The sequence below is a fragment of the Buteo buteo genome, chromosome 5 (genome assembly GCF_964188355.1).
Source record: "Buteo buteo chromosome 5, bButBut1.hap1.1, whole genome shotgun sequence".
Classification (NCBI taxonomy): Eukaryota; Metazoa; Chordata; class Aves; order Accipitriformes; family Accipitridae; genus Buteo; species Buteo buteo.
The window spans coordinates 10,723,252-10,750,924 of NC_134175.1; the positions used below are offsets into that span (position 1 = coordinate 10,723,252).

Here is a 27,673-nt window from a genome sequence, read left to right on the forward strand (position 1 = left end):
GGGTGCATGGCCATGCAAGGTGCAAATGGATGGCCCATGGCTTGCAGGGAGGTGGGAAAGGAGCCCAGAGCCAGGTTGGCCCGTTTCCTGGTGCATCGGTCGCAGTGGGTGATACCCCACTTTGAGAGGGTCTCCATGGTGCCACTGCTCTGAGAAATGGGACAGGACTGGGGACACAGGTTTTTCTCTAAGCGAAGGCATATGACCAGCTTCTGGGGCAGGAGAAACCCAGAAAACCTGCTTTTTAGGGAAAGGTGGGGGCCAGGCCTGGAGCTGTACATTGGGGGCGGCTTTGTGGCTTGCCTGATCCAGGCACCGAGCTGGGCTGGCTGCTGGCACCCTGGGCACTGACACACCACAGGAGCCAGCACAGGTAGCAGTGTGCATCTCCAGTCCCCAGCAAGCGCTGCCCTTGCTGTGTCACCTCATCCAAAATAAAGAGATTTGTGAAGGAGAGCAGGAGCAAAATGATTTTTTCTAGGCAAATTCCCATCTCTGGCAAGGTAACAGCGTGCTTTTAAGGATGGCGCCAGCTGACTTTTTACCGTGGCAGCTCCCTGGCTTTCTGCAAGCAGGCAAGGGTGGCTTTTCTTCCCAGGGTTGCTCTGGGGTACAGATGCTCAGATAAGGTGGGAATGAGCACCTTTTTTGCCTGTGGACCCATAATGCTGACTACGAGCTGACCGAGACCTCCCCAGATGGTGCCACAGGCAGACACCCCTATATAGGGCTGGTGTGATCAACCGTGGGGCTGGGCCCCCAGCGAAGTGGGTGCAAGGGATGGCACACATGAGGGGAGGATGACTTCCCACTTGGAGGCACTTGGGGCAAGCACCAGTGCCCATACAGATTTGGGACTAGTGCTCCCTGGGGAGCAGGTTTAGCAAAGGTGAAAAGCACACTCACGCAGCAATGCTTGGGCTCAGCCAGCTGCCAAAACCCAGAGGGGCTGCCTGCCTGCCTGCAGCCCCTTTGCAGGGCCAAAGGGGAGCAGGGGTGATGTACACTGCAGAAAATACAACTCCAAGTGGAGAAAAAGGTTGAAATGGGCATTTTTGCCTTTGTTTCCCTATGGGGTAGAGGTCCAGGCAGCCAGTGCTGGCATCTCCTGGCTGCCTGGCTGCATTTCAGCCTTGGGGCTGGACCGGCTGGGGATGGAGACCCCCGCTGCATCGGGGCAACATGCAGAGCCGGGGACAAAGCTGGCAGCTCCGCTTCTGATCGTCACGGGGCAATATCCTCTGCTTGAGGCTGACTTTACTGCAGGGCATGGGCACGGGTGGGCATGGGCGGGCGTGGAGGGGCACTGCCGGGGCTGGTCGCATGGCAGAGGGGGCAGTGCTCTGGCATCGCTTCTTGAGTGAGAAATTAGGCATCCCAGAGAAAACATGTGCCCTGACGCAGCCCAAAATAGCACTGGGTCTGCTCCAAAGTCCAGGGCTGTCGCGTGGTGGCCCGGGGGATTGGCAGCTTGAGAGCTGCCATTGTGTAGGGCTGGATGGGCAGCCCGTACCCCCTCCGAATTGCTGGCGGCCCCCACCGTAGGCTGCTCCCATCGGGGGGCCCAGCAGTGACTCACGCTTGCTATAAACATGTCTCCTGATGGATAATGAATCCCGGCCGTCGCCGCCTTCAGGGAAAGCTCTGGATTCTCTTCACAGTGCTCCCCCCTTCCCGCTCCCGCTCCCCCTCCCCTCCTGGCAGCCCCGCTCCCGCGCGGGATCATTTCCTGATGCTGAGTGGAGCCAGGGCTCTGAGGCCCTTTTTCCAGCCAGTCGTGGTTTGCTTTGCGGGCTGTGTGGGCTGAGTTTCCCCGTTAACCCTTCTGGGGGGACAGAGGCTTCTGTGCCGCTGGGCCACCCCACAGCACCCCATCACCCTCCCTGTGGATGCCCCACTGCCCAAGCCATGGCTATGCCGGCTGAGCAGCGTGCGCACCTGCTGGGGACCCCCTTTTTGCTCTCACCCCAACATCCTCCCGCTAACCATGGAGGGTACCTCAAGCAACAAAAGCTTTATTGCAATTACACAATGAAGCCACAAAATACATTGCAAAGCAGCAGGGGAGTGAGAGTGATAAAGAAGCGCAGAGAGGGGCAACGGGGAAATGCTTGCTTGCAGAAGCAGGTACTGCTGCACGCTGGCTGCAAGCTGCTGTCCTCCTGCGAGCTGCTGCTCAAGCCCCCCTGTCTCGCTGCTGCCCCGTACCACAGCCGAGGGAGCAGTGTCTGTGCAGCCACGGGCAGGGGGCTTCGGGCAGCCGGCCCGAAGGGTGCCACGGAGGAGAGGGAGAAGCTCATGGGAAGCCAGCAGTGTCTTCGGGGGGTTCTCAAGCGTCAGCCACTGGCACCACGTCCACTGCGGCGCTCCGGTCAGGTGGTGAAGGTGTTCCTCCCGTGGGGATCAGGGTCTGGAGAGCTGGGGGGTCAATCAAGGGAAATGGTCAGGGCTCAGCCAAGGCTCCAACACTGGTGCCTCCCCCTCCCAGCCCCAGACGTGCCTTGGGCTATGCGGACGCGTGGCCCTGCACAACACCCTGAGCAACTCTCCAGCACGATGCTGAATTCACCTGCACCCCAAAGGCCAAGCCTGGGTGAGCCGTGCCCAGGCTGAGCTCTACCACACCAACAAAACCCTCCTTTTGCCACTGGAGCTCGCACCCGGACGCATCCTACACGAGCACCCTGGGCTGCCGGGTGAGCCGAGGTGGTTGCCCGGCGTGATGTGAGTTTGCCTTGTGGGCTCTCACTGAGTGCTGAGAGTGGCTTTTTGGGAGCTCCAGAGGAGCCATCTGATCATATTGAGGCCACAGGCTTTGTGCAGGGAAAATGCCTTGACCCCACACTACATGCTGTAGGCTCTCCCTGGGCTGAGCATCACTCCTGCCTGCCTGCCTGTCTCTCTCTGCCCCACAAACGTGGCTGCGAGGATGATGACCAAGGAAAGCTGGTGCTGCTGGCCCCCATCAGCCCAGGCAGTGAGGTTTGGGGGTGATGGGCAAGGGCGAGTGCATCGAGAGGCTGGGGGTGATGGGCAGGAGCCGGCAGCTGGGAGAGGAGCACTGGGGAAGGACACACACCCCTGCCCCACCTCTGCCTGCGGACAGTAGAAAGCTTGTGAGTAGGTTTTGTACTTGGTGTTGCACTAAGGGGAAAAAAGCACACCCTGCTCATGTTCTGGCCAACAAGGAACCATGGTCACGCAGCCCCAGGCTGCCCCAGCAGAGTGGGAATGAGCATCACAGGCTGAATCTTACAACCCAGGTACATAAGCACATGCACATGAGCAAATATTTTTTTCTGTCCAAACCCCCCAACCCGAGCATTGCTGCGTTTAAAGATGCACTGTGCCATCCTGTGTGTCTTGAAATCGTTGTGTTTCAACCTGAAATGTTTGGAGGGGAAATCTACTTGAGGCAAAAAAAGAAATATTAGTAGGCAACTGAAAAGCTGTTTTAAACACAGAGATGGTGGTTTCACTGGGGTGTCAGGTTTGCATCTTTGACTGGCTTTTTATAGGCAGTGAGAAGCAGCACACCGTTCCTCTGCAGCACTCCCATAAGAGATTTGGGAGCATGGCTGCATGCTGAGTAGCACACAGCAACATCCCTTGCAAAAACCATAGCACCAGCTGCAGCAGTAGCCTCTAGCCTCAGGTTACATCATTGCAATGTCTAGGTGGGAGCTCTTCCCTGAAGGAACCCACGAAAAAATCCCCCACGCCACTAAATGAGAGCTTTTGGGTGAGCACATCACAAAACTACCTTACTGTCCTTTGCACTGGGAAATCCTGTTGGATTTCCATTGGGGTTTGGCCCTAAGTCGTGCACGCAACCCTGAATTCAGGAGTAATGCTGTTCCATCCCTCCAGCCCGCTCTCCCCAAACTCTTCATGCTTGGCTGTGATGCCAGCTGGCTGGTGGCCAGCCACTGCTGCGCTGCCATGCCTGTGCTTCCCTGGAGCATCCCATGGTCCAGAGTCTCATCTGAAGAATCAAAACCCAGAGAGGCTCCAGAGCCAAGCAGCACTTGTCCCTTTTTTGGTCCAGACGCAAATGCTTTTAGACACAGGATTTCCTCCATAAATAAATAATGCTGCTGAGACACTGCCCACAGGGAACCAGAATACAGCGCTCCGGGAGTGCTTCGAATACTGGAGTCCTCATGCACATCCCAGCTTTCCCTTTTGGGATCAAAGCAGTTCCTTCTAGAAACAGCACGCGTGTTTTAAATCAGCAACAGGCCACGGTTCAGCATGGGGCTCAGAAAAGAAGCCTTCTCCTGCCACTCCATTTTTATCTCACTCATCTCCTAGCTGGTTTTGTTCCCCATGTGCAGAGCCGACACAAGCACCGTTTCTGGGAAGAGACATCCCTGCGGTTAAACTGCCTAAACACGGATGTGGGAATCCAGGGCCAGTCTGGTTTCGCACTTGGCTAGATTTAGGCTGCGGGATGCTTTCTGAGCAATCTGGTGTCTCTTGTTCCTCTTTGCAGGAAAACTGTGCTGAGGCAGAGCGGGGGTGGGGGGTGCCGCACATCTGGAGTTGAAGGAGTTGCACATCTGGTACATTCAGTACTTCCTAAAAGTCACTGCCACGTTACCCTTTGGATGGAGGCCTGGGGCTCGATGCATAGCACAGAGGATTAAGATCTCCAGCTGCATTTTTTTTTGAAGGGAAAGCAAAAATAACCCTCTCAGCAGAGCCTCAGATCCCCGTGATATCCAACATGGGAGCAGGGGAACTGCACCAAGACTGTGACCTTTCTGCAAGTCATTCCACCCTGAGCTCTGTGCTTGCACCAGATGCTGCAGATTCTCCTTCCACAAGCCGAGGCATGGTGCTCCCCGCCTGCGCACGCTGACCTCCCCGGGGACAGCAAGGGCTGGAGACCCTCGGGACCTTTCAGGCAAAACCTCGTCCTTCTGTTGCGAAACACCGTGCCAGTGAGACTGAATGGGCTCAGGCCGGTGTAAGGTGGGGGCTTGTGCCGCCAACCTCATCCCTTGGTGCAACCGGTATAACTGGAGAGCGCGGGGACACCCGTGGCCAAGGGAGCTGCTAGCCATGTGTGCTTGCCCAGATGGGCTAGGGTGTCTCCATGAAGGTCCCAGCACTGATGGGACCCTTCCCGCAGTGGGACACAGTGCCAGCCGCCCGTGAGGTGGATGTCACTGTTGGTCACCGGTGGGGGACACACAAATACCCACTCCCTTCTCACATCCAGCAGCATGGCCTGTCTTCTGCAAGCAGATGAAGCGGAGGCTGGGAGCACCCTACATCCAAAGGCTGGAGCAGGATGCATGCAAAAAGCTGGTCAAGGGGGACACCTAGTGACCAGCCTGGGCGGGGGGACAGGGCCGGGGATTGGGGTACCCTCCCTGGGGCTGGGGGCTGCAGCCAGGCAGGGTTAGGGAGGATGGGCTGCTGGGCTCTCGTCTTCTGCAAACGGCATGAGAAAGGTGTCAGGGTTTGCGCTGAGCCCGTGCCATCCTTCCACCTCTGTGGCCAAGGAGAAAATGGGATTAAGGATTTATCCCTCCCACAGCACAGAGCGATTCCCCAGAAACCCTACATCTGCTGGCACTGGAGGGGTAAAATTACCCTTGCTAATGGACCATAAGCTTGGAATTAGCATAATTAAAAGTGACTAGCATGAATACATAAAAAAAAAACCCCTGAACTACAACTAAAAGAGAGTATTAAATTTAAAGAGTGTCCCTGGTGAAAGTCACTTTCCCTTAGGCGAAACAATGTATTTTGTTTCAACCCATTATGTACTAGATTTGCAAATACAGTCTAGGAAAAAAATGCACATAACAATAGTCCAAACACTTAATTTTGGGAGCGTGACCTAGGAAGGATATGAGGGGGAGTAGAGACCTTCAGCTGAGGCCCAAGGGGCTAAGCACGGTCCTCAGCCGGCCCCTCTCTGATGAAGAGCCACCGCACTCCGGGGGCAGGGGGAGGCATCAGACCGACACTTTCCTGCCAAAGTAACAAATTCCCACAAAATAACGCATTCCCAAAGAGTCTGACTGAGTAATACTGAGTTGGTTACTTCCAGAAATGTTGAATAAGTCTGGAAAAAAAATGCATTGCTTTGAGAGAGAAAAGCAATGCACTAAAGCTATTCTGTTGATTAACTGGGACATTCACCCTGTATTGAATATTCACTCCAATATTAGAGATGTGTATATATATTTTTCCCAGAAGCATGGCTGTGGATGCATCACTGGAGCATTTTAAGATCATATAAAACGCAAACCCAAGAGATAACACAAGTAAAAGCAAAACATTGAGGCTCCTTCCAAACAAAGCAGCAAATCTCCTTTTGAGCCGTACCAAGGAAATCAAAGCTGTATGACACATTCCTTGTGATTTTGTTGTTATCATTGTTGTCATCAACATGTTCCCAGGAGATGCTGCAATTGTTTAAACACCTCTTTCTCCACGCCTCGCTCAAGCCTGGATGATGATGGATAAGCTGCTAGATTCCCATGTAACACTAGAGTTTGTTTCTTTTTTTTTTTTTTTCTTGGCAAAATAACCTAAACCCTAAGAGAAGTCGCAAAGTCAAAGGCTCAGGTAATGTCAGAAGGAGGGATGCCTCAGACACACCAGCATGACCACATCCTTCACTGCTCCCTCTCCTGCAGGATCCCACCTGATGCTTTCCACAGGCTCCCCTCTCTCCAGCCCTACAGCAAAGGACTCAGCTCCCTGCCGCATCCTCTAAAACCTAAATGCACAGTGGGGAGAGGCAGTGGGCTGGGTTGTATCTCTCCCTCTGCCGAGGAGGGGATTCCTGAACAATGGGAGGCGAATAAGCATTTGCTTTGCAGGGGCTCAGTATAGATTCATCATTTTTTGCATGCCTGCTTTGAGAAACCCCTGGCTTCATTTGCTAGAGGGCTGGCATTTCCCAGCTAGAGTTGCTCAATTGGCTTTTTCTGTTATAAATGGGCTCCAGATAGCTAAAACAAAAAAGCATCCTGTAGCAGAGCAAAAAGCAGAACTGTGATCCATTTTGTACATCAAGGCTCCTTTGCCTCCTCAAGTTCCTTGGAAATACCTCAAGATGTAACGATCACACAAGCAGACATCATTCAGATAAAGCGAGCAGACATGCCACAGGGAGAAGGCAAAACTCTGACTTCCAGGACAGCACATTTCAGCAACAGTCCTTAAAAACCACGTCCTGAGTAGCGTTGCTTTTTATCAAGGTGCTGGAAGATTTGTGAGACTCTCCCGCGGCTCCGCGCAGAGCTGAGGCTGCAAGGACGCAGTGCTCCTGTAAGGGGGCCACTATCACTGGGATGGTCCCTTGCTCCCCACAGACACACGCACTGTTCCCCAGAGCGCTCCCATGAGCCCAGGTCCTTGCTGCAGCGTGCGGCTCGACACCACAGCTCCGATACCCGCCTGATGCCAGAGTGACGCTTGTATCTGACCTCCCCTCCTTCATCACTGATTCCTGCAGCGGCTTTACCGGCAGGGACAGTCCCGCTGGGTGACAGATGTAACGCAGAGGGCTGGGGTGGGGATGGTACCTAGAGGGGGATGATAGCTGTGGGTTCACTGACATGGGGATGGGTGTACAGGTATTGCTGCAATCTGCTCCTTCTCTCTAGTAGCCTCCGAGCTTGGTTGCATCTGGAAGACCCAATCTGGCATTTGCTACTTTGGGCAGTGCTGTCTCAGCGGAGGTGGGGAATAGCGCAGGGAGCACAGCACACACGCAGCAAAGAAATTCAGGGCAGATGCAATGTGCAGAAACCACAGGTCCCTGTGCAATGCCATTTCCACATTCATTGCAATTAGCACACTATTAAGATTCCCTGCCTTCCTCAGGGCATAAGCACCTGACAGATGTACGAACCCCACAAAAACTTTGGCTTGTGATGGATATCTCAGTCTCGGTTGACACGCTGCTGCTGCTGAATTCTGACCGCACCCTGTGTGCCAGAGTTTTAAAGTGCTCCTGTGTGCCAAGAAAGCAGCACAAGAAGAGGCAGGCTGCTCAAGCCACGCACCTTCGTTGCTTTCCATATGCCTCTATGTCCTGCAAGATCTGCTTGTGCTCCGGCTTCTCCTACAGCCCCATGGGAGAGCTGAGCCATGGTGGGATGGGCTGGCTCCCTCCGTGCATCATCTTTCTCTGAGGGGAGCATCACCCCAGGCCACTGGCTGCCATCGCTTCGCTTGGAGGGTGGTGGCAGTGAAATGTGGAGCTTTTGCTGGCTGGCATGTGCCCCAGCTCACCACCCAGGCTGCCGGGGTGGCTCTGGCACACTGATGGGTAGTTATTTTCATGCTGGGTCTCACACACAGATATTTTGTTCTTTCAACAGGAAAAATACTTGGTCTAGACCAGAGTGAGGAACAGGAGAGGATGAGGAGTGCCGGTTGCTCGCGGCTGACTCACCACCTTGGCAGGTGGCTCTGTGCTTGCTGTGGCCAGTCGGTAACTGGGAGGAGGCAACGTTTGGTGCCTGGGCTCCTTCCCTCCTCCAGCATAAGCACAAATAAAAGGCAGGGCTGCTGCTGGGGAGGTTACCGGCTTCACCTGAGCCCCGTAGCACTGCCCAAAGCATCTGTGCTCCCCTCGACCGTGAATAAGGGGATGCTCTTGAGCATGTTTGGCTGCTGGACCACTTGAAAGGCACAGGTGAATCCAAACTGCCAGGGAGAGCAGAGCAAGGGGTTGGGAATGGGCAGCAAAGCATCTTATAAAGGAGTTGGAAGCACCTTTAAATGCAGAGGCTTGAAATACTCCAGAGAGCTGAGCACGCATGGGTTTTATGACACCTAGGCTGAGTGAAATGATGCTTAGCAGCAGGGCCTGGCAGCCACCTCCACCTTTCTGGAGCTTTGCTAGCGGTGGGCTCCTGGGCTGGGGGAATGGACCTCTAAGGGGACGTGACAATGCTGCCCGATACATGCAGATAACAGGCATGTGCTGTCTTGCTCAAGCAAACTTACCCCCTTTGCCCTCTCTGAGGCGTGCCATCATCCCTGCCAGCTGCCAAGCAGCCGCACTAGCCCCCGTGCTGGGGCTGAAGCCCATAAACCCCTGCCCAATCCTGGCTCCACTGATGCAGTGGCATCATCTGGGGTCCCCACTGCAGCCCCATGTGAGTGCTGAGCAGTCAGCGCTGGTGACAAGAGGAGAATCGGTCCAGCATCCTGGCAGCAGAAGGGAGGGGGGCTGGCAGCGGTGCCTACCGGCACTACGGGAGGAAGAGAACGAAAGGTCATGAAGTCTTGGGGCTCACCTGGAAAAACTATATATTTCCCATGTGGTATGGTGCAAAAATTTATCATGTGGCCGCTTTAGCTGCCTGGGGACATGGTGCATCATGATCCCCTCATTTGCAATACAGGAAAAACATGTACCATACATTCTATACAGTAGGAAATTAACAGATGGAAAATATATTTGTTTCCCTGTTTGAGAGGTAGGAGAGAGAAGTAAGCCTGGAAGCAGAAGGCAGGGCTGGGCATAGAGGGTCTTTGGGAAGGGTGTGGGGCACAGACATGGCAGATCTGTCCAGACAAGGGGGGAGTGAGAGATGTTTGTTGTCATACTATAACTTGTAAATTGATCTTAGCGAAAACCAAAGCATTATGCAAGCCAGGTACCCTCCCTTTTAAAAAAAGAAAGCCTAGATCACTCAGGAACTGCATCACTCCTGGGGACCTTCTCTAAATAAAATAAAATAAAATATAAAGATAGTGATGATGATGATAATAATAATAATGATGATGATGATGAAGTTTTGTATACAACCACGACCTTCCCTCCAAGCAGCTAAAAAGGTGTGGAAGGATGCAGAGGGAAGGATGGGGCTGGAGATGGTGGGGCGACCCAGGAGAAGAACAGTCGGAGCCCATCAGTAGCAGAGCTGCACAGACATTTATTGAACACAAACAACGACAAACACAGCCGGCTCACAGAGCTTCCTGAGCTATCGTCCAAAGGTTTTGCTTGTGGGGATTGTCAAAAGAGTGCTTTCAAAGGCCCCTAGGGGTGTGAATCCCATACAGCTGAATTCTTCCCACTTCCAATTGCTCATTAGTTAAAAAAGAGGACCATTTGTGTGTGTGTATGTGTGATTCCCTTCATTTAGTATGAAAATGGCTTGTCTGGACCCTGCCACGTTGCAAAGAGAGAAGTCTGTAGGTGAACCCACGTGTGCCTGTCGGTTTGGCTCCCACACGTTCTGCTTCCCAAGTAACACGGGGTGAAAACTACACCTTACCCTGCAAGCAGGGATGCAAGGTCGCAAAGATGAGCGAGGACAAGCAAAGCGAATGAAGAGGGAGCATCAAAGGAAGAAGGGTGAGAAAAGTAAGTACTCTGAAGCACGCACAGCTCTGGGTGGCGTCACATGTCCATAGGCTACAGCACGTACCGCCAACGTCAACTCAAACGTGTAAGTAGCTACACTAGACTGACACTAGAGACCCTGTCATCTTCTGAAATCTCGCCAGCTGAAAACAACCAACCCCCCTCCCCGCACCCCTAAAAGCAGATGAAGTAATAACACCATACGCTGAAAACAAGGACCATAACCAAAGAGTTCGGGAGCAGCCTCAGGAGCACAGTAAGGAGCTCTTAAAGAAACGTTCCAGTGTGTGCATATGTGTGTGTATTTATATATATATATATATATTCGTTAGTAAAGAAAAGAGTATCTGTGGAGGCAAAGGGAAGACGGTAAATGTACAGGCAGTACAGGCTGGGTGGAGTGCCGGTGGCTGGAGAGGGTCGGGTGGTGCGGAGTGGAGGATGGTGGGTGGAAATTAGAGTGCGCCCATTCCAGTGACCTCAGACGTCAGCCTAGAATAGACAGGGGCAGAGAGAGGGGTGGGGGGGAGACAAAAACAAGCGCTTAATATCCGGAGCAGAAAAGAAAACGAAGACCCTGCGGGGCAGCGCTCCTCCTCTTGCCTATGGCTTGCTCAGACAGGGGGCAGAGCATCCCCGGGTGGCTTGAGCTCATGGGCCTTGAGGGTTCCTGTGGAGGGCACAGTGGGCTGGAGCATAGAGCCAGCTCAATGGCTGGCTGCCTTCCCCTCTCCTCACTGCTGCCAGGTAATGCCCATCCCTGGCACCGCATGGTGGCAGAGGTGCCACCCACCAGGGGTGCTGGCAGAAGACATCCCAGCACACGGCTTCACTTCTACCAGCATCCCTCCCACGGAGGACAGGCAGCTGTCCCAGCTCCCCCGGCTTCTTTGTTTTGCTCTGGTTTTTGAAACTATGGGAGAGGCTGAGCTATGCACCATCCTCCCTCCTGCCAGGTCATCTCTGCCTCTGCCACAGCACAGGCTGCACCTCAGCCAGCCCTTCCCACTAATGAAGAGCTGCTCGTTTTTCTTTTCTTTCTCTCTCTTGTCTCAAGAGGTGGGGGGGATTGGCAAGGAGCTGCAGGGAAAGCCACCTGGCCATGGCTGCAGGTGTGGGGTTGGCCCCGTTCCTCTCCTGAGTGGCTGGAGAGGTGCCATGGATGTGGGCAACAGGACAGCGGGGCAGGATGGGATGGTGGAGGTCTGTTGCAGGTCGGGGCTGAGGTGGGTTGGGTGCAAGGAGGAGAAAGCACATACAGACCTCACTGGTGCTCCCAGCCCACATCCCAAAGAACGTCAGAGTCGCCGCCAACAGCCCCCCATCCTCAGGGCCCTGACGGCAGCATCCCACAGCCGCGCACATCCTGGGCTGGCGGTGGGTTGGCACGGCACCAACTCTGCCCGCGGCGGAAGGCATGGACGGGTGGACTGCCTTGGCTTGCACGGCTGTGCCAGGCGGGCGCAAATCCAGTGAAAGACCCTGCCTCCCCTTAAGCTCCCCATCCAAGAATCCGTAGACGCAGGCAAACAGGTCTGTGTGAACGCCCCGGACACGGCTCACTGCCAGCACGGAGCTGGTCCCCAACCCTTCTCCAGCTACACCTCCCCTATACATTCCCCTCACGGTCCCTTGCCAGACCTCTGGTCCCCCACAGCACAGGCAGTATTGCCCCCCGGCTGGAGGCAGCGTTGGGATCCCTTGGCCCCTGCAAAGTCCTGCTGCACCAAGCTTTTTAGCATGAAAAGGAAGCAATCAGGCCATTCCCATGTCTTGCGTTTATTGGAGTGATTATTTTCATTGGATGGAGGAAAGCCTTTGGGAGGCCTGGAAGCACACGGAAGAGGCTCTGAGGTGGCAGTAAGCGATGCTGGGATCCCACCGAGCAAGTCCCAAATGATGCCTCCCCACCACTGGTTCAGCGCTGTCCCTGTCCCTGTCCCCTGCTTCATCCGCAGGGAAAGATGGTGGTGATTTTGCCCACCCACGAGCAAAATCCTCAAGTGAGGGTGGCAGGTGGGCAGGTGACCGGCGCAACCCGTGGCTGCTCTGCCGGCAGCAAAGCGGCTCCCAGTCCCCAGCCAAAGTGCCAGCTGGGGGAAGAGGTCCCACTGGTGACGTCTGGTCCCCACTCAGAGGTCTCAGCAAGCCACCATCCATCCCAGCTGGCCTCAGGAATCCCCTCCTGGCCCGCGGTGCCGGGAGCGAGTGCTGCTCCCACCACGCTGGCAGGACAGGTTCGGCTGTGGTGGGAGGCGGCGGAGGTCGGCGGGGGGGTCTCACCTGGCGTTGATGAGGTACTGCGCGAGGCTGATGTTTGCAGGGGTTCCTGTGATGGTAATTTGGCGCTCCGATGACCCTTCCGTGGCGTTGGCGATTTTGATCTGCGCTCCCGACATCTGCCGAATTTCATTGATTTTGGTCCCTTGGCGTCCGATTATGCAGCCTATTAGCTAGAAAAAAAGCATGGAGGGAACGTCTGAGAAGCGGCAGCTCTGGCAGTCACCAGTGGGACGCGAGCACAACTGCACGGCACTGGCCAGAAGCCTTCCTCCCTCTGCCCTGGGGCATGAGTGACCTTAATGCTCATGAAAACAGGAGAGGGACAACCTGGGGGTGAATCCCACGTGCATATAAGCACAGTCCTCCCAGGACATGTCCAGCAGCCTGCCCTGCTCTGCTCCTCGAGGGGGCAAATTTCAATTATCCGCACACGATGCCCAGCATCTCAGAGGGCTTCAAGAAGGGTGAGGTGTTATACCAGGCTCATCTCAGTAATAATCATTTTCATGGTCTAATAATTGGTCATTGTTTTACAAAGATGGGAATGAGTCATGTTTCAGACTGTGCTCCGCACTTATCCCCTTGTCAATCACAGTGAACCTGAAGGTGGTTATACAGGGTGCGTTACTAGAAGAAAACAAGCCCACTGCCTTCCCTGGGGACAGCCCAACCCCAAGAGCCACCTCATCAGCTGGTGCAGCCACACACCATTGATAGCTTCACATTGCTCACCCCATCCCACACTTCTTCTACCCTGCTGGGACACTCTTGGTGCCTCTGTTAACCCCCTCAGCTATTTCGGTGCAACGCAAGGGCTTGCCAGCATGAACACCGTTGACAGGAGAGCACCATGTGGCTGTGGCACCAGCATAAGAGGAGAATCTTACTCAAAATCATGTCTTTCACACTCTTGTGAAAAATTAGAACCAGCTGGAGGCTTGAGTTTCCTCAGTTGCCCATCCCTTGAATTTCCTCAATGGTCCTCACTGGCTTGGATTTCCTCAACGGTCTTTCTCTTTGCTCTTGCTCATTTGTGCATCAAACTATGGTTCCCTCAAGCACCTCTGCAGCTTGGTGATGTCCAGCTTTACCAACACAGGCATGAGGTGTTTCTGCGTGCCTTTCTTGGCCATCAGCATTTGAGCTCTTTTCCAAGGTTGCACCTGGGAATTTTATATGTGGGACATTCATCTTGGCAGCTGCTGGATTTCTGTCACTGTAGAAGTGGAGACAACTACTCCTCCAAATGTTCACTGGTCCTTTCATCAGATCATGGGGCTACCTTAGTGGTTTGTCCCATATGGACCTGAATATACACCCCACTGCAGTGCTGGAAGGGTATCAACTATCTCAGGGGCTGCAGTGGGGTGTTCAGCCCAACAACCCCCCATCCTGGTCTTCATGGTGCAGAAATAACTCAGAGATGCTTCAGCAAATGAAAATCCCTTACAGATGGGAACCTGCTGGGGAGACCTGAGGAGCCGAACTATTTAGACAGATGTTCAGCAACATCCAAGCTGAACAGCTTTCAAGTTTCTCCTGACAGCCAGAGGAGCAACAAGATGGATATCATCGTATTTCCTTGAACTGCAGCACAACCCCAAGCTGATCTACATCACTAAAACATGCCCGTAGACCCTTTGCTTTAAGAAACCCAAACCTGCCCTCTGCTTCCAGGGAAGGTGGCAGTGAGTGTTTAAAAGCCCTCAAAACAACAGGAGGCAGAGCTAAGGAGGCATTTTTCAGCACGCAGAAAGATGCAGGCGATGACATTTAATGCTGCGCAGGTCTGATGAGAGCTGGGCTTCTGGTGAGCGAATGCTCTGAGTGCTCCTGGGTCCTGTGGGAGGTTCCCTGGCATCCTTTTCTCCCGTGTGAGTCCTTTTGCAAGGAGTCACTTGATATTCCTGAAGATGCCCTCATTGCTGCCAGGGCTGTGGTTCCCCATGCTCAACAGACGTGGCTGCTGCAACCTCAGGAACACTTGCAGAGCTCCCTTCAGCCTTCCAGAGGGAGCTCCTCACCGGACAGACAGAAGCAAATCCAGGATCAGCCCTGCCGCTGTCTGCCACAGGCTCCTCCACAGAGCTCTCCCATGGCTATTGGCCCCGGGGTGAAGCATCTCCAAGGGTTTCAGCCAACAGATGCTCAGAAACTGTTTTACTGCCACGTCTCTCGGGTGGAAGGAGGCCTCGCAAGTGAAGGAGCAGAGGTGCCCAGCAGCTGCAGCTGGCTCATTGCCCTTCCCTTGCGCTGCCATGAGTTGGTGAACAGCAGGAAGAAGTAGCAACAGCTGCCAGACCCGATCCAGAAACTCCTGATTAGGATGGGCCGAAGGTTCTTGTAGGTGATGGCGATGGGGACAAAGACTTGAAGTCATCCCTTCACTTGCCCTGATTCTGATTCGAGCGCCTCCTGGCTATCAACCCATGGAAACCGGTGGACCAGTCCAGAAGCGAGACCCTTGGATCCAAGTACCAGCTGTGTTGGGCTCTCCATCCCACCTCCTCGCACCTGAGCATTCCCAAGCATCCTCCTTGCACCGCATGCCCAGCATGACTCCAGCCTCCTCCCAGCAAATATCCCAGTCCAGCATCCACTTTACCACAATGCCTCCATCTATCAGAACCAAAAGTTGACTGCCACCAGTACTAAGAAGAGACGCGCCATCCTTCAAACGTTTGTGCGACGCTTTGTGGCATTAGAAACACACACTTACCTCCTCTCCAACCCTCCCAGTAACTATGCTTGAGCCAGTGCTAGATTAAGCAATTATGGTTTAATCAGGGCTGGCTCGGGAGCTCTCTCCCCTTCCCAGTGCTGTCAACTGGGCATATTTCATGAGCACCGAGTTCATTTGGAAAGGGAAAAGGAGCATTAAGAAGGATTATACCTAGGAAAGCTACCAACAGGGTAAAGTCCAATGGGTGCTTTATGCTGCAGGCTGATCCCCAACAGACTGCACATGGCACATATATATATATATGTGTGTATATATATATATACACACACACATATATATATGTGTATACACACACACACATGCCAAGGAAACACTTGGATTTACTTACATCATTGGGAATGGTGAGTTCATGAGTACTGGCCGGGGGACTGGCATCCAAACCTGGGCATATGCAAGGGAAAATGGTTATAGCTTGCAGAGGCAGCGCGGTGGAGCTCCGCTGCTTTCCCGCAACAGTCAACACTGCAAAGGCTGCATCCTGCTCCGGGGCCGGGAGGGGAAGGGGATCACACATTTTGGTACAAGGAGGAGGAAGATGGTTGCTACCTGACTCTGCTGGAGCTGGGTGAAACCTTCCCCTGCATCCCTCGAGTTGGCCTCGCAGGTGCTACCCCATGAGTACCTCGCTTCCCACCCTCCATCCTCCTACTGGGAATGGCTTCACAGGAAGCTGTGTTCTAGTTGCAGCATTGCTGGAGAGTGGTGGGAAAAGCACCTTCCCACAAAGCCCTCCTCCACACAGCAGCAGACAGCCTCCTGGCTGGGAAACCCAACCCTAGAGGCAGACAGCCTGCCAGCAGGAGGGTTGTCCATGCACCCTCCAGCCCTCTCCGGACACAGCAGCACAGAGCCGCGTGGTTACGACAGCAGCTTGGCACCCCAAAACCGGTTTCCCTGGGGAATCCGGTGGCACGAGCACAGGGTAGCCTGCAAAGTACTTTGCAAATTAAAGCCCCACAGGCTTGCATGCTGAATTTAAGCCAGAATGCTAAGACATGCACACTAGCTGCACCCAGGACCGATGGTTCCTCTTACTCCCAAGGGAAAGCAAGGCAAACAGTATGGAGATTTAGAGCCTGCTTCCCTAAAAAATCACATGGCAAGGAGCGAAGGCAGCAATGTGCTTCCTCCCTGCCTCTCCTGGGCCAGGGAGGGCACTCTCCTCCATGGTGGTAAAGGCTGGAGCCAGCATCCCTGTGTGTGCAGCTCCAGAGGTAAGAGGACAGCATGCTGTAACGCTCCTAGGCCAGGTCGAAGTCTGCCTCTCCCACAGGTTTCCATATTACATCACCTCAGTGCTGAAGCAGGGATGTCCTATGTCAGATCTGCAAGACAGAAGCTGTCTGGTGGCTAACAGGAATTTGCAGTAACCTCAAAAAAAAAATGTTATCCATATGATATGAACTACTGAGGAAGGCTTTTAAGAGCAGCATGTGCAAGAGTCCAAGACACTTGTGCAGAGTAAGGGGGTGCAAAGAAAAGAAGCACAAGGAGACTGGAAGTGCTGAGCTGCTACAACACAAGACAGCAGCAGCACCGAATTCCTAGTCACCCAATCCAGCAGGGCTTCCTCAAGCTGCATGGCACTATGCCACTGCCTTAACCATGCTGAGCAACTCCTCCAAGCAATGGCCAAGTTTTTCTGGTCTGCATTTCCATCGAGGCCTTCTGCACCATGGAAGAGGAGCTCCCAACCAGTTTTGCCAGCAACAGCCGCCCAGGTTTTAAAATGCAGCAGGTCTGAACTGATGTCTATCTGGCTACTGGCGCTGTCAAAGCAAGACTTCTAAAACACTAAAATGAAGCTTTAGGTTGCAAACCCATTTGAGAATCACCCCTAGAAAGGAGAATATCAGCTATCCTTGCTTCGCTCTTGCATGTTTCCTGCGCTTTCCCACATGCACCTCCCTTACAGAGATGCAACGCCTGGGTACACTGCCCAGGTACCCGCTGGCACGATGTATCTCTCCCATGTTTTTCACTCGGGAGCACACAGAAAGGCAGGGAATGGGGATGCAAATCCTCCAGTCAGCAGCCCTACGCCCTCCTTCACCCCTGCTGGGTGTGCTAATGCCTGCACAAAACAGCCTCTGCCCAGGTTTTACACAGCATGCAATGCTTAACACTAACTTTAAAGCACACTGCACTGAAAGAGACATTTCACCAGCCCTGGACTGTCTTTCACACCAAGTCTTCTCACAGTCTAGGGGCAGATGGACTGCACCTAAGACAAAGACACGTCCCCCAGGGTGCAGGTGTCCCCGTCTCTCGGCCATGCGTTACAAGGCTCAGCTTGATAGCAGTGTGGGTATGGCAGAAAATGCCTTCTGAAGGGAGCACAGCACTGAAGATGGGCTCAGAGCAGCACTGAGGTACCCAGGGGTCTTTGGAAATGCAGGCTGGGCTCTTCAGATTCATAGACAGGGCTCCCCACCCCATGCTCAAATGGCACAGGTGCTGCTGAAAGCCCTGGGAGAACATGGTGCCATAGTACTGCATCACCCCTGCATCACAACGGCCATCGAGGAATGGCCAAGTCCTTCTCCATTACCTGGAGACTGTTTATTTTAGCATATGAGATCCTTGCTCTCTGATATGCACATGCAGTCCCCATGGCTGTAATGTGAGGGGGTCAGGGCAGGATTAGTGCCTTTGCAAAGGGCAAAGCAGGGCACATGGAAAACAAGGCTGTGCAGGCTGGTATCATGAAATCTATGCTTGCTATAGTCTCGTGGGGTCTATTTGTTTGGGCTACATTTGTTTTCTTAGTTAGGCGATGTCCCAGACTCTTTCGAGGCATGCATGTGAGGTACCCTGGTTGGCCGCAGAGCAGATGTGTGCCCTGGGTACTCCCAGGGAAGGTCTGGCTCACATCACCTATGAGCCTCCAGGCCCCAGGATAACTCCTCTAAGCAATGGCATGTTATAAAAGACAAGCATGTTAGGTACATATGGATGAATGTGTGGGACATTTGACATCAAAATTTCTCCAAGATTATGGCCATGATCTGGCTTCTCAGGGTCCTGTCCCACTAAAATGCAGCTTACCGTAAATGGCTTAGAGATGGCTAAAATTGCATGTCATTTCTGTTCCTACAGGCATTTTTCTACTGTTTCTGAGCAAAGTTTATACAAAATTAAATGAAAGAATAAGGGTGACAACTCTGATGTCTTTCCATTACACAGAAGGCAGTTATATGCAAACATCAGAAAACTAGGCAATAAACTCCAGGCACTTTTCTTTTGACATGCTGTACAAAGGAGAACAGCAGGCACAGTGCTGCCTGGTCTCTCCCTGCTCACCAAGAAAACCTGACGCCTTCACAAATACCGCAATTTATCTAGGAGCACAACAATGGCACAGTCCTATTTAAGAAATATATTTCAACAGAACCCTGCTTATTTCCCTGTAGCTTTGTTTTACCTGATGACTGGCCCATCAGATTTTGAGCTTCTTCGGAGGAATGTAAGGGCAGCTTTTCTCCTGAAGAGCAAAGAAGAAACAGGTTTAATGCTTTTGCCTTCGAGGAGATAAGCAATGTCACTTCATCTAGGAAGCTCAAAATATGATGAACATACTGTCAGAAAAGGCATTTCCAAACGGCACTTTGACCACCGAGTAAGCAAAGGTACTTTAAGTATCTCCGTCCCCTGCGCTCTCTCTATCTGCTTCCCAGGTCACCATGAAATGCGTTAACTGCCACGCCAGCCTTGGGAACGTGGCTGCCGAGCCACGCCATGTCTGGCTGTCCTCCCATCAATGTGGCTCCCTACGGCCACGGCTCCTTCCCATTGCTCTCCCCGGTGCTCGGGTGCCATCCTGCCCAGCTCGGCACCGCTCCCCGCAGGTGCCGGGGCAGCATCCCCAGCCGGTGCTGAGCCATTCCCCCTGGGAAAGAGGGATGTCCCACCAAGGTCCAGATCAGTGCACGGCGGGAAATGCTACCTCCTCTGGGCAGGGAAGGGTGGGAGACTGGCGCTTATCGCTTCCGCTGGGAAAGCCAGCAAAGCTGGGAGCGAGGTCAGCGTGGCTTTGCAGGATCAGTCCGGGCGTGCATGGTTAATGGCTGAGAGCTCACCCGTGAGGATCGTAACCCCCAAACATCAATCTAGTATCCCTGTTAACCTGTCCCCGTGGACACTGCAACTTCAGTTTTACTTGCCCTATTTGTTTCCATTAAATAGCATGAGTTTAGAAAGAGAGAGAAACTCTACAGGTAAGAAGAGAAGGATATCTAGAAAGGGCGTGTGGGTACGTACCAGGGAAAGCGGGGGTGGTCTGTCCAAGGGGAGTAAAGGGGGTTTGCTGCATAGCCAACTGGTGGAGCTTGGTCAACTGCTGAGGGGTAGGAGGGACATTAGAGCTAAGAAGGTTATTGTCATAGAGTACAACAAGTCACACCAAAAATCAAGAACGAAATTATAACGGAAGAAAAAAAAGAAAAGAAAACAAAAAAAACCAAACCAGGAAGCCATGGTGAGACATGGCAAAAACATTAGCAGAAGGACTTGGCCTGGGTAAAACGCAATAAAGCCCAAATCTTTTGCAGAAGTGCTTAGTCAGGGTCTGAAGTACGATACCAGCAAGAAGCCCATTCTTAGTTTCCACCCCTCATCAAACAGTTCAGCTCCTTCGCCGCAGGCGAGCGGCCGCCTCGGTGCATGGCCGGCTGCTGCAGCAGCAGGAGCAGGGCTGCTGCCTACGGTGCTTCCAGCCGCTGCCTTCCCCAGCTTCCAGGCTTCACAACCTGCGACCAGAAGCTGCTGCTCACTTCAGGGTAGCTTTAGAGCAGAGGAGCCGTCTCAAAGGCACTGCCAGGCTGGTGGCCATCATGTGCCAGCAGCCAGAAGACCCTCTTTGCGCTGCTGGAGCTGCATGGTGACTGCTTGCCCCTGCAGCAAACGCTCTTGTGCTGCGCCTCCGATGGGAAACGCCTCTGGGAGACGGACAAACTGTGGCTCTCAACGTCAGCTCGTTATGAGCGCAAGCCCCTTAGCAGTACAGGGAAGTATGGGCTTCAGCCATGACCAGTAGGTATTTCAGATCCTTGTATCCCTTGTTGTGCCGCGTAGGTTTTCGTGCCCCATCAGGAAGCGGTTGCATAGAGCGGATTTTGTTTGGAATACATTTTGTGCTCTGTTTCACTGCTCCAAATTAAAAAAAACCAACACAATAAAACAAAAGAAAACAAAAGAAACTGGGCTGAAGTCTAGCAGTCGGCGGGAGGGAGGGTCTTTATCACCTCCCACTCAGCAATTTCACAGGCGCTCAGAGGGTTGCCAGGATTGCGTCACCCCCCAAACGCAAACCCCTCATTGCACCCATCCCCTCCCCACTGAGGGAGAGGCAGGAGTTAAGATTTCCACGTTTTGGGGGGAAACAATACTCAAAAACCTCCTTGCTCCTGCAGCATGGCTGGGGAGGGAGCACGGGGAGGTCTGGCTGGCAGCGGTGAGGGGGAAGCACTGGAGAGAGCAGACCCGGAGGGCTGAGCACACCGGGGGAGAGGCTGGAGGGAGGCAGCGGGGAGGGAAAACACCTGCAAGTCCCTGGAGAGGTAGCCAAGGGAGCCCTGCCCCGCAGAGGCGTGAGGACTTCCAGCCTCCACTGGCTCGGGGGAGAGGTCTTGCCACCCCACGAGAAGAGGCATGTGCACATCTCGCCCTGTGCGGCACGGCAAATAAGCTGAAGACATTCTACGGCGGGTTCCTGCTGAAACACAGTCAGCTCCGGATAGGACCAGGCACACCACCGCTCCTGCAGGTAGCAGGGACATCAGCATCTGCTGCTTTTTAAGTTAAGAACTCTTCTGTTTTCTACCAAATTACACCCAGTTGCACCCTGTTGTGGAGCTCCTCATTACAACCGGTCCCACCGGCAGCACTCTAGATGAAACCTCCCGCCTCTTTGCCGAGGAGCACCCGGGAGGCAGAGCCCCTCGGGCTCCAACTATGCCCCAGGGCAGGGGTCCTGCTTCGCCCGACGGGGGAAACACCAAAATCCTTTCTAATACTGATCTAGCATATTTTTAAGACATAGTTCAGATAGTGGTATTTAGCAAACACCCATAATAACACCAATAAAAAAGCATACAAGAGGAGAAGATAGTTATGCCTAGATGTTAACGTGAAAGCTGCTATGTCAACACTTGCGGTGCATGAAGCACCTCTTCTCCTGTTTCCTCGTAAAAGCGGAAAGCAAAACCCTGAGAGCATTTCTTCAAACTCTGGTTTTCCCTGCAGACCAGAGGGGAGTTCCCCCACCAGCGCTGCTGGGAGGGACAGAACAGGGAAGGACGGCAGTACTAGGACTAACATACAGCCATGCTGAGCATCACTAGGCACCCACAGCAATGCCTGGTTACATCTCATCAGCTGCCAGCCTCGTGCATACCCAGGAGCAATGACCTGGTTTGGGAGCTTTCCTGCACTCGACATTTATTTCACTCCCAAGCGTCCCCAACTCCCGGCTGCCACAGCTGTCCTTTCATTTCCCACCACAAATTTCCTGAAGGCAGGTAGCTACACATCACATCCTGAATGGCTTACAAGTACCTGGGCAATCCTGAAGCCCTTTGGGAGCTAAAACTCCTGTGGACCTGGGTGGGTCTTTCCCAGGGAAAAGAATTAAGGCAGGAGCTCTCATTTTAGCTTTGGCATTTGGAATACTGCCCGCTCCACAGCCACAGGTCTGCAAAAGGCATCCACTAAACACAGACACCTGTGAAAGCAAGGGAAATGCCCTAAAATCTTGTTCAAGACTAGTTTCTGTGCCGAGCAGTGTTTAAAATGACCGATCCTTGCAAGAGAGCTATGAGAGTAAGGATGGAGTGTGTGGCCCCTGTACGAACAACTTTTTCCAGGTCTCAGCAAATCTGCTGGGGGTAGGGCAGAGTGCAGCCAGCAAATGTATTAAATGTATTTTATTCCCATCAAACAGAAGAGTATAATAACAAGGAAAACATTAAGCTGTCACCACCACTTGCAAAGGAAAACTGAGACAAAGACTATATTGATCTACCCTTACTAAATACGCATATTTATTTATTTATATTCCGTTTAGGGAGCGAAAGTGAAGTGCGCACACTATTAAGAATTTTTCTAAGCAACCATCACATCAGGCTGTTCAAAGTACATGCATACTGGTGACATATGGAAAGCCAAAGCCTCCACTAAATTGGGTGAAATCACTGTTCCTAAGATCCTAAAATCCAGCCTATGGCTCCTAACCGCTCCCACGGGGAGCATGCCTTCATGGTATCGGACAGCCTTGTTCTGTTCTCAGTCATGCAAAAAACAATCCCATGATTTAATACGCAATGCACCCATCACAAGGAGGAACACCGAGCTACATCATACTCCTCCTGTGCGTGGGATGGCTGGAGAAGGCTTTCCACCCAGACCACACCACTTATAATTAAGCCACATCCCCAGAGTGGCATTTTGTGCTCAGCCCCCACTGTGGACCCTTGACTCACAGGTGTGCCAGCAAGAAGGGGCCTCTGCAGTGGCACTTGCTGGGTATTTTATTCCCTCTGAAACACGTTTAGAAAATCCCAGCTTTTTCCAAGAGCTCCTCAGCACGTGTTAGCCATGACAACCCCAGAAGCTGAGCAGCTGTCTGCTGCCAGCAAGGAGCTGCTGGCATTGCAGTGCTTCACTGCTGCTTTTCACAGAGAAATCCTTTAAAATAGACTTGTTTACTATTTCCTTTGGTACTTTTACACGCAGACATGTCAGCAGATGTTCCCTACATGTCCCCCCGCCAACACGCTGTGGCTCCCTGACCCACCTCAGCCACAGGAGCCCCGCATGAGCAGGGGAATCCAAGCACCAGCAAACCCCATCTGCGCTGCAAGCCTGAATGGCACCTGTTTCCACACCAAGGAGCACGAAATGAAGCGGGGTCTGTGCCCACAATGCTCCCCTCCTGGGCAAGAGCGAGCCAAACCCAGTGAGACAGCCATCAGACCCAGGGTGACCGCTTTGGTCTGGGGTCCAGCTTCTGCGGGGAGACGCAGAGCCCTCAGCAAGGTGAGATTCCAGCAGTGTGGCAGGCGGCCATCCTCTCCATCCCTTCGGGGGATGTGGGTAGCGTTTTGCCCAACCTCAGTGCCTGCTTCTGAGTCATGTGGAGGAAGACCCCCCAAAAAGGCTCGTCCCCCCCTGCCCAGGCTTCAAGCAAGAAACCATGCACTGCTGGAGTTCTGGCTTCTCCCCACCCCACCAAGGCACTCAGCACCTAAATAAACTCTTGGATTACCAACATTTTAGGGACAAGGGGGAAATAGAGAGGAAGGTCTTTTTTCCCCCCCTTTCTTTGCACATTTTGATCATTTTGAGGCACAAAATGCATAGAGTATGGTTTGTCTCAGAACAAAGGGATAGCACTGAACAATGCAAACAATTTAGCGTCAGGCCAAGTCCTCAGAATTAATGAAGTTTAGCGCTAACAGGTTAAAAGGCTATTCAAGGTATTACAGATACTATACACGGCCAGTTACTTTGAAAATACGCTATTAATATTATTGTCTAATATTAATATTATGTGAATTAACAGTAGCATGCAGGTGACATAAAAGGGTATAAGAAAAATTAGGGTAAAACTCACATCCGGGTGTGGAATAGCGTATTGTCCCTGAATTGTATAGGCCTGCAAAAGAAAAAACACGTTATTAGGGCTGGCAGGAGGCGGCGGCAAAGCCCCATGTCTCCGCAGGAACCGCCATCCCTGGGCTTTGCTCCTTTCTGCCTAACGTGCTGTGAATGCAGGGACTGAAGAGAAGCTCAGCCCCACGCCTGCTCTGCCTGGGACACTGTGCTACCCCAAATAACCAGGTACGGGGAACTGAGCATTATGCCACTGGCACACCTCTCCCCTCGCTCAGCTGCTAGTGAAAGCGGGGTGCAGTATCTTGAATTTTGACTTCACTGGCTTTATTTTGAAGTTGGAGGCGATGAGGGAAGCACTTTCCATGCAGCGAGCAGTTGCCCCGCGCACCCACCTGGCTAGCCCAGAGGAAAAGCCCCCCCTGTGCTGCATTAAATTCACTGGGGCAGCGAGTGCTTGGGGTGGGAGGGAGACGTACCCCTCTGATGAAAGCCAGATCATGCTGAACTACCTAACTTGAAGGGCTTGGGCTCAGTTTGGCTTTTTCAAAAGGAAGGAAACGGCTCTTTAAAGGTGCCAGAATTGCATGGAGTGGGACAACTGGGCTTCGCTGTACAAAAGATATTCATCAAACCAGAATTATATGTGTAGCGAATGCACAGTAACATCACTGCTGCCCTTTGCACCTAAACGTGATCATAGAAAGCAAGCCAGTGCAGACAGTCTCTCTGTATTTTCAGGTGCACAACTCTTAACATGCTTTACATCTACCCAGTATATTCCAGTGCTCTGCTGGGGGGAGAGGCATTGCGGTGCAGAAAGCCAGCTGGGTAGCACGGTGCTGATGTGTCAGCAAGCGTGGCGAGGGCTCAGGGACATGGTGCCTGCACTGCAATGCCTTTCACTAGCTGTAGTTGACAAACCCATGCAGATGTCTGCTAGGCAAATTGTTTAGTGCTTTTCTGATTGTTCGTAGCAATCCTTTCTCTTTTGTAAATAACCTGAAAATAAGCACTGCTGTGGGTACAGAGCCAGACACTAGAGAGCCCAATATTTAGGACTTAACCAGCTAGCAAAGTGTATCTCACTGGTTGACACATTATTCACACGATTCTGAAAGAAATGGCAAAAGAGATGGATAACACTTTAAAAAGGGAGAGTAAAGATAGCCAAGAAAAAGAAAAAAAAACCTCTCTGAACCTCCTGCAAATTTGCCACATCATTTGCAAACAGCAAAGCGCTTTGTGTGAGGAAACCCCCTGAAATCCTGGAGGAAGGAGGCAAAGCCCCACGCAGTCCCAGCGCCTGCTGGCATCCCAGCGTGATGGGGACTGGTTTGCCTGTGGGCATGTGGCAGAGGCAGCTCTAAAATGTTCAGTCTTTCCTGGTGCTTTAATTTGGTTGTTGGTTTTTTTGTTAGAAAAATTGATTAGAAAAAGCTAATTAAAGGCAGGAAGGTGTCTTGGACAGATGCAACCCAACTCTGACAGCACCCGCCTATGTGACCCCCAGCTTTCTGCAGAGGCTGACATTGCCCACGGATGATGGGGCTGATCCCTTCGGCAGTTGCCATCAGCCACCGTGTCCCTCAGCCTGCTGAGCTCATGCACGTTCAACCCACCCCAAGCACCTCGCAGCCCCGTCACCTGCTGTCCTCTGACAACGCACCCCGTGCCACCCCTCAGGCAGAGCCAAGGGGCTTGCCAGTGCTCCCTCAGGGGCTGCAGGGAAGAGCTCTCATTTCAGAGACAGTTGCTTCTTCCCACAACGTCACTTCTGTGCAAGACATCAACCATTCACCAGCAGGCAAAACACTACCTCCATCTTACTCTCCCTTTTGAGAAGATAAGTTCACCAAGCAGCTGGACTCAAAGCTCTTTTCCAGGATGGCTGCTCAGACCAAACGACACACTCCTGCTGATGCTGGCAATGACTAAGAGATGCTAATTCAGCACACTGCCTGAAATAGCCTGTGCTTTGGGCTTTGCTCCCATCCTTAGTTTGTCCTTCTGCTATTTATTATGGCTGGGGAAAACCAAAATAACTCATGTGGAGCTGCTCTGGGTGGCATTAGCTGTAGCTTCATGATGCTGGCTCTACCTGGCTGCTGGCAGTCCTGGGAAAGTACGTCTCCTGCTAGATACTGGTGGACCATGGCACGGTGGCATCTACAGGCAGGTCCTTGGTCACCAAGCGAGATAAGTAGATGAGGTAGAAAAAGCAGTGGTTCAAGTCCCCTCTTTAAAAGCAGCCACCTGCTCAACTGCTCTTGTTCTGTAAATCATGTGCCACGGGAGCTGATTTGTGTTTGCAGAACAACCACCAGCTCCCATGGCACATGCATGCTATGGTTATCCTGCAAAGAAAAAATCTGCCATTGCTTCCCAAGGGTCACTAGAAATACCATATCATGACTGCAAGCTTGCAGACCAAGCATTGCGCAATGTCACCGAAGGCAATGCAATGCGGGCTCTCCCATGGGCAGAGCTGAGACCCAGATCTGCAGCAGAGGTTATGGCATTTTGGGGGGGAGCAGCACCAGTAATGGGGATGACCCTTTCATGGACACTGCCCTGAACAGAGGCTCAGCACAGTCCTGGAGTGGCTGGGATGAGCCCTTCCTATCTCAGATCAATTACAACTACACAAAGTTATTTTTAATTGGACTAGAGATGCCAGAAAATAAACACTTGCAGCCACTGTGGGAGCATGGTCACGGCTTCTTGTTCAATGAGGCTTTTCTCATTTTCTCCTTCACACTGCTAACTGTTGGCAAATACTGAATTTGGGTCTAATGAAGCAAACTCCAGACTTTTCTTGGTGCACAAGTGTCCGGCAGTGCTAACACCCTCTTTCCCCAGGCTGGCCCTTTCCTTATCCTCCAGCAGCCATCACAGCAGGAGCTAAGCCATCTGCCTGGGCTTGCAAACTGCCAGCGGTTCTGCAAAGAGCTTTCAGTCCATCTGCCGTGGCACGCAACGGATGGGATGACACCATGCAAGTCAGAAGGCAAGAAACCTGAGTGCACTAACGGGCAGCGGCTGGTGCTGCAGTAAAAGGCTGAGGTTGGCAGTGGAGGCTGCAAGCGGGTCGGCTCTTACCTGACCACCTGCAAAAATGACAGGGGTGGAGGCGGGCTTTGGGCGGTAGGGAATGGTGGCACCTTTTGGTGGGGACTAGGAAAAGGGACAAGGAGAGGGAGAGAGAACATTAGAACAGCTTTCCTGAAACGGCGGCAAAAAGAGCGTTAGAAAGCACCCGACGGAGCACGGCCCCCGGGGCCGCTGCCAGCAACACCCGCACCAGGCAAACCGCGTTTCTGGACAGGAGGACACGGGGGAAATCGGTGTTTAATGGACAACAAGGACAACCTGGGGTATGGGAGATCCCCTGCCAGGGGATGGGCCCCTAAATCGCTTCCTGGACCTCCGCTGATTCCCTCGCCTTCACTGTGCTCTCTGCAAACTGTGCCGTCTGGTCTAGACTTGAGCCTGATGCTGGAACAGAGCACCCTCCTCAAAACACCCCGAGGAGACCCTCAAGTAGCAAGATGGGTAGGTACACCCACAGACCAGGCTTTTGATCCCTGGCTGCCAGGAGCCCCCTCATGCAGTGGCTTCCTTTGCAGCCTGAGAGCTCTTGCACGGTGACAGCCCGCCCCGGAGTCGTACCAGCCCTGGCA

At 52.8% G+C, this 27,673-nt stretch overlaps 1 protein-coding gene across 16 annotated transcripts in view; it reads right to left on the reverse strand.

Annotated features, from left to right (window-relative positions):
• Window positions 1–1,999: 1,999 nt before the first annotated feature.
• The window catches only part of PCBP3 (poly(rC) binding protein 3), a 63,771-nt gene continuing 38,097 nt past the window's right edge, over window positions 2,000–27,673 (reverse strand). For 7 of the 16 annotated variants that reach the window (XM_075027801.1, XM_075027785.1, XM_075027791.1 and 4 more), the window contains 7 exons: window positions 27,093–27,167; window positions 23,992–24,033; window positions 19,641–19,719; window positions 18,805–18,864; window positions 15,709–15,761; window positions 12,638–12,807; window positions 2,000–2,418 (listed from right to left, as the gene is read on the reverse strand). In XM_075027801.1, coding sequence (XP_074883902.1) covers window positions 2,373–2,418; window positions 12,638–12,807; window positions 15,709–15,761; window positions 18,805–18,864; window positions 19,641–19,719; window positions 23,992–24,033; window positions 27,093–27,167 — 525 coding nt within the window. In that variant the 3' untranslated portion in view covers window positions 2,000–2,372. Of the gene's footprint in view, window positions 2,419–9,911; window positions 10,847–12,637; window positions 12,808–15,708; window positions 15,762–18,804; window positions 18,865–19,640; window positions 19,720–23,991; window positions 24,034–27,092; window positions 27,168–27,673 lie in introns of those variants that run through there. The other 9 variants (XM_075027799.1, XM_075027797.1, XM_075027786.1 and 6 more) reach the window with 8 other exon arrangements.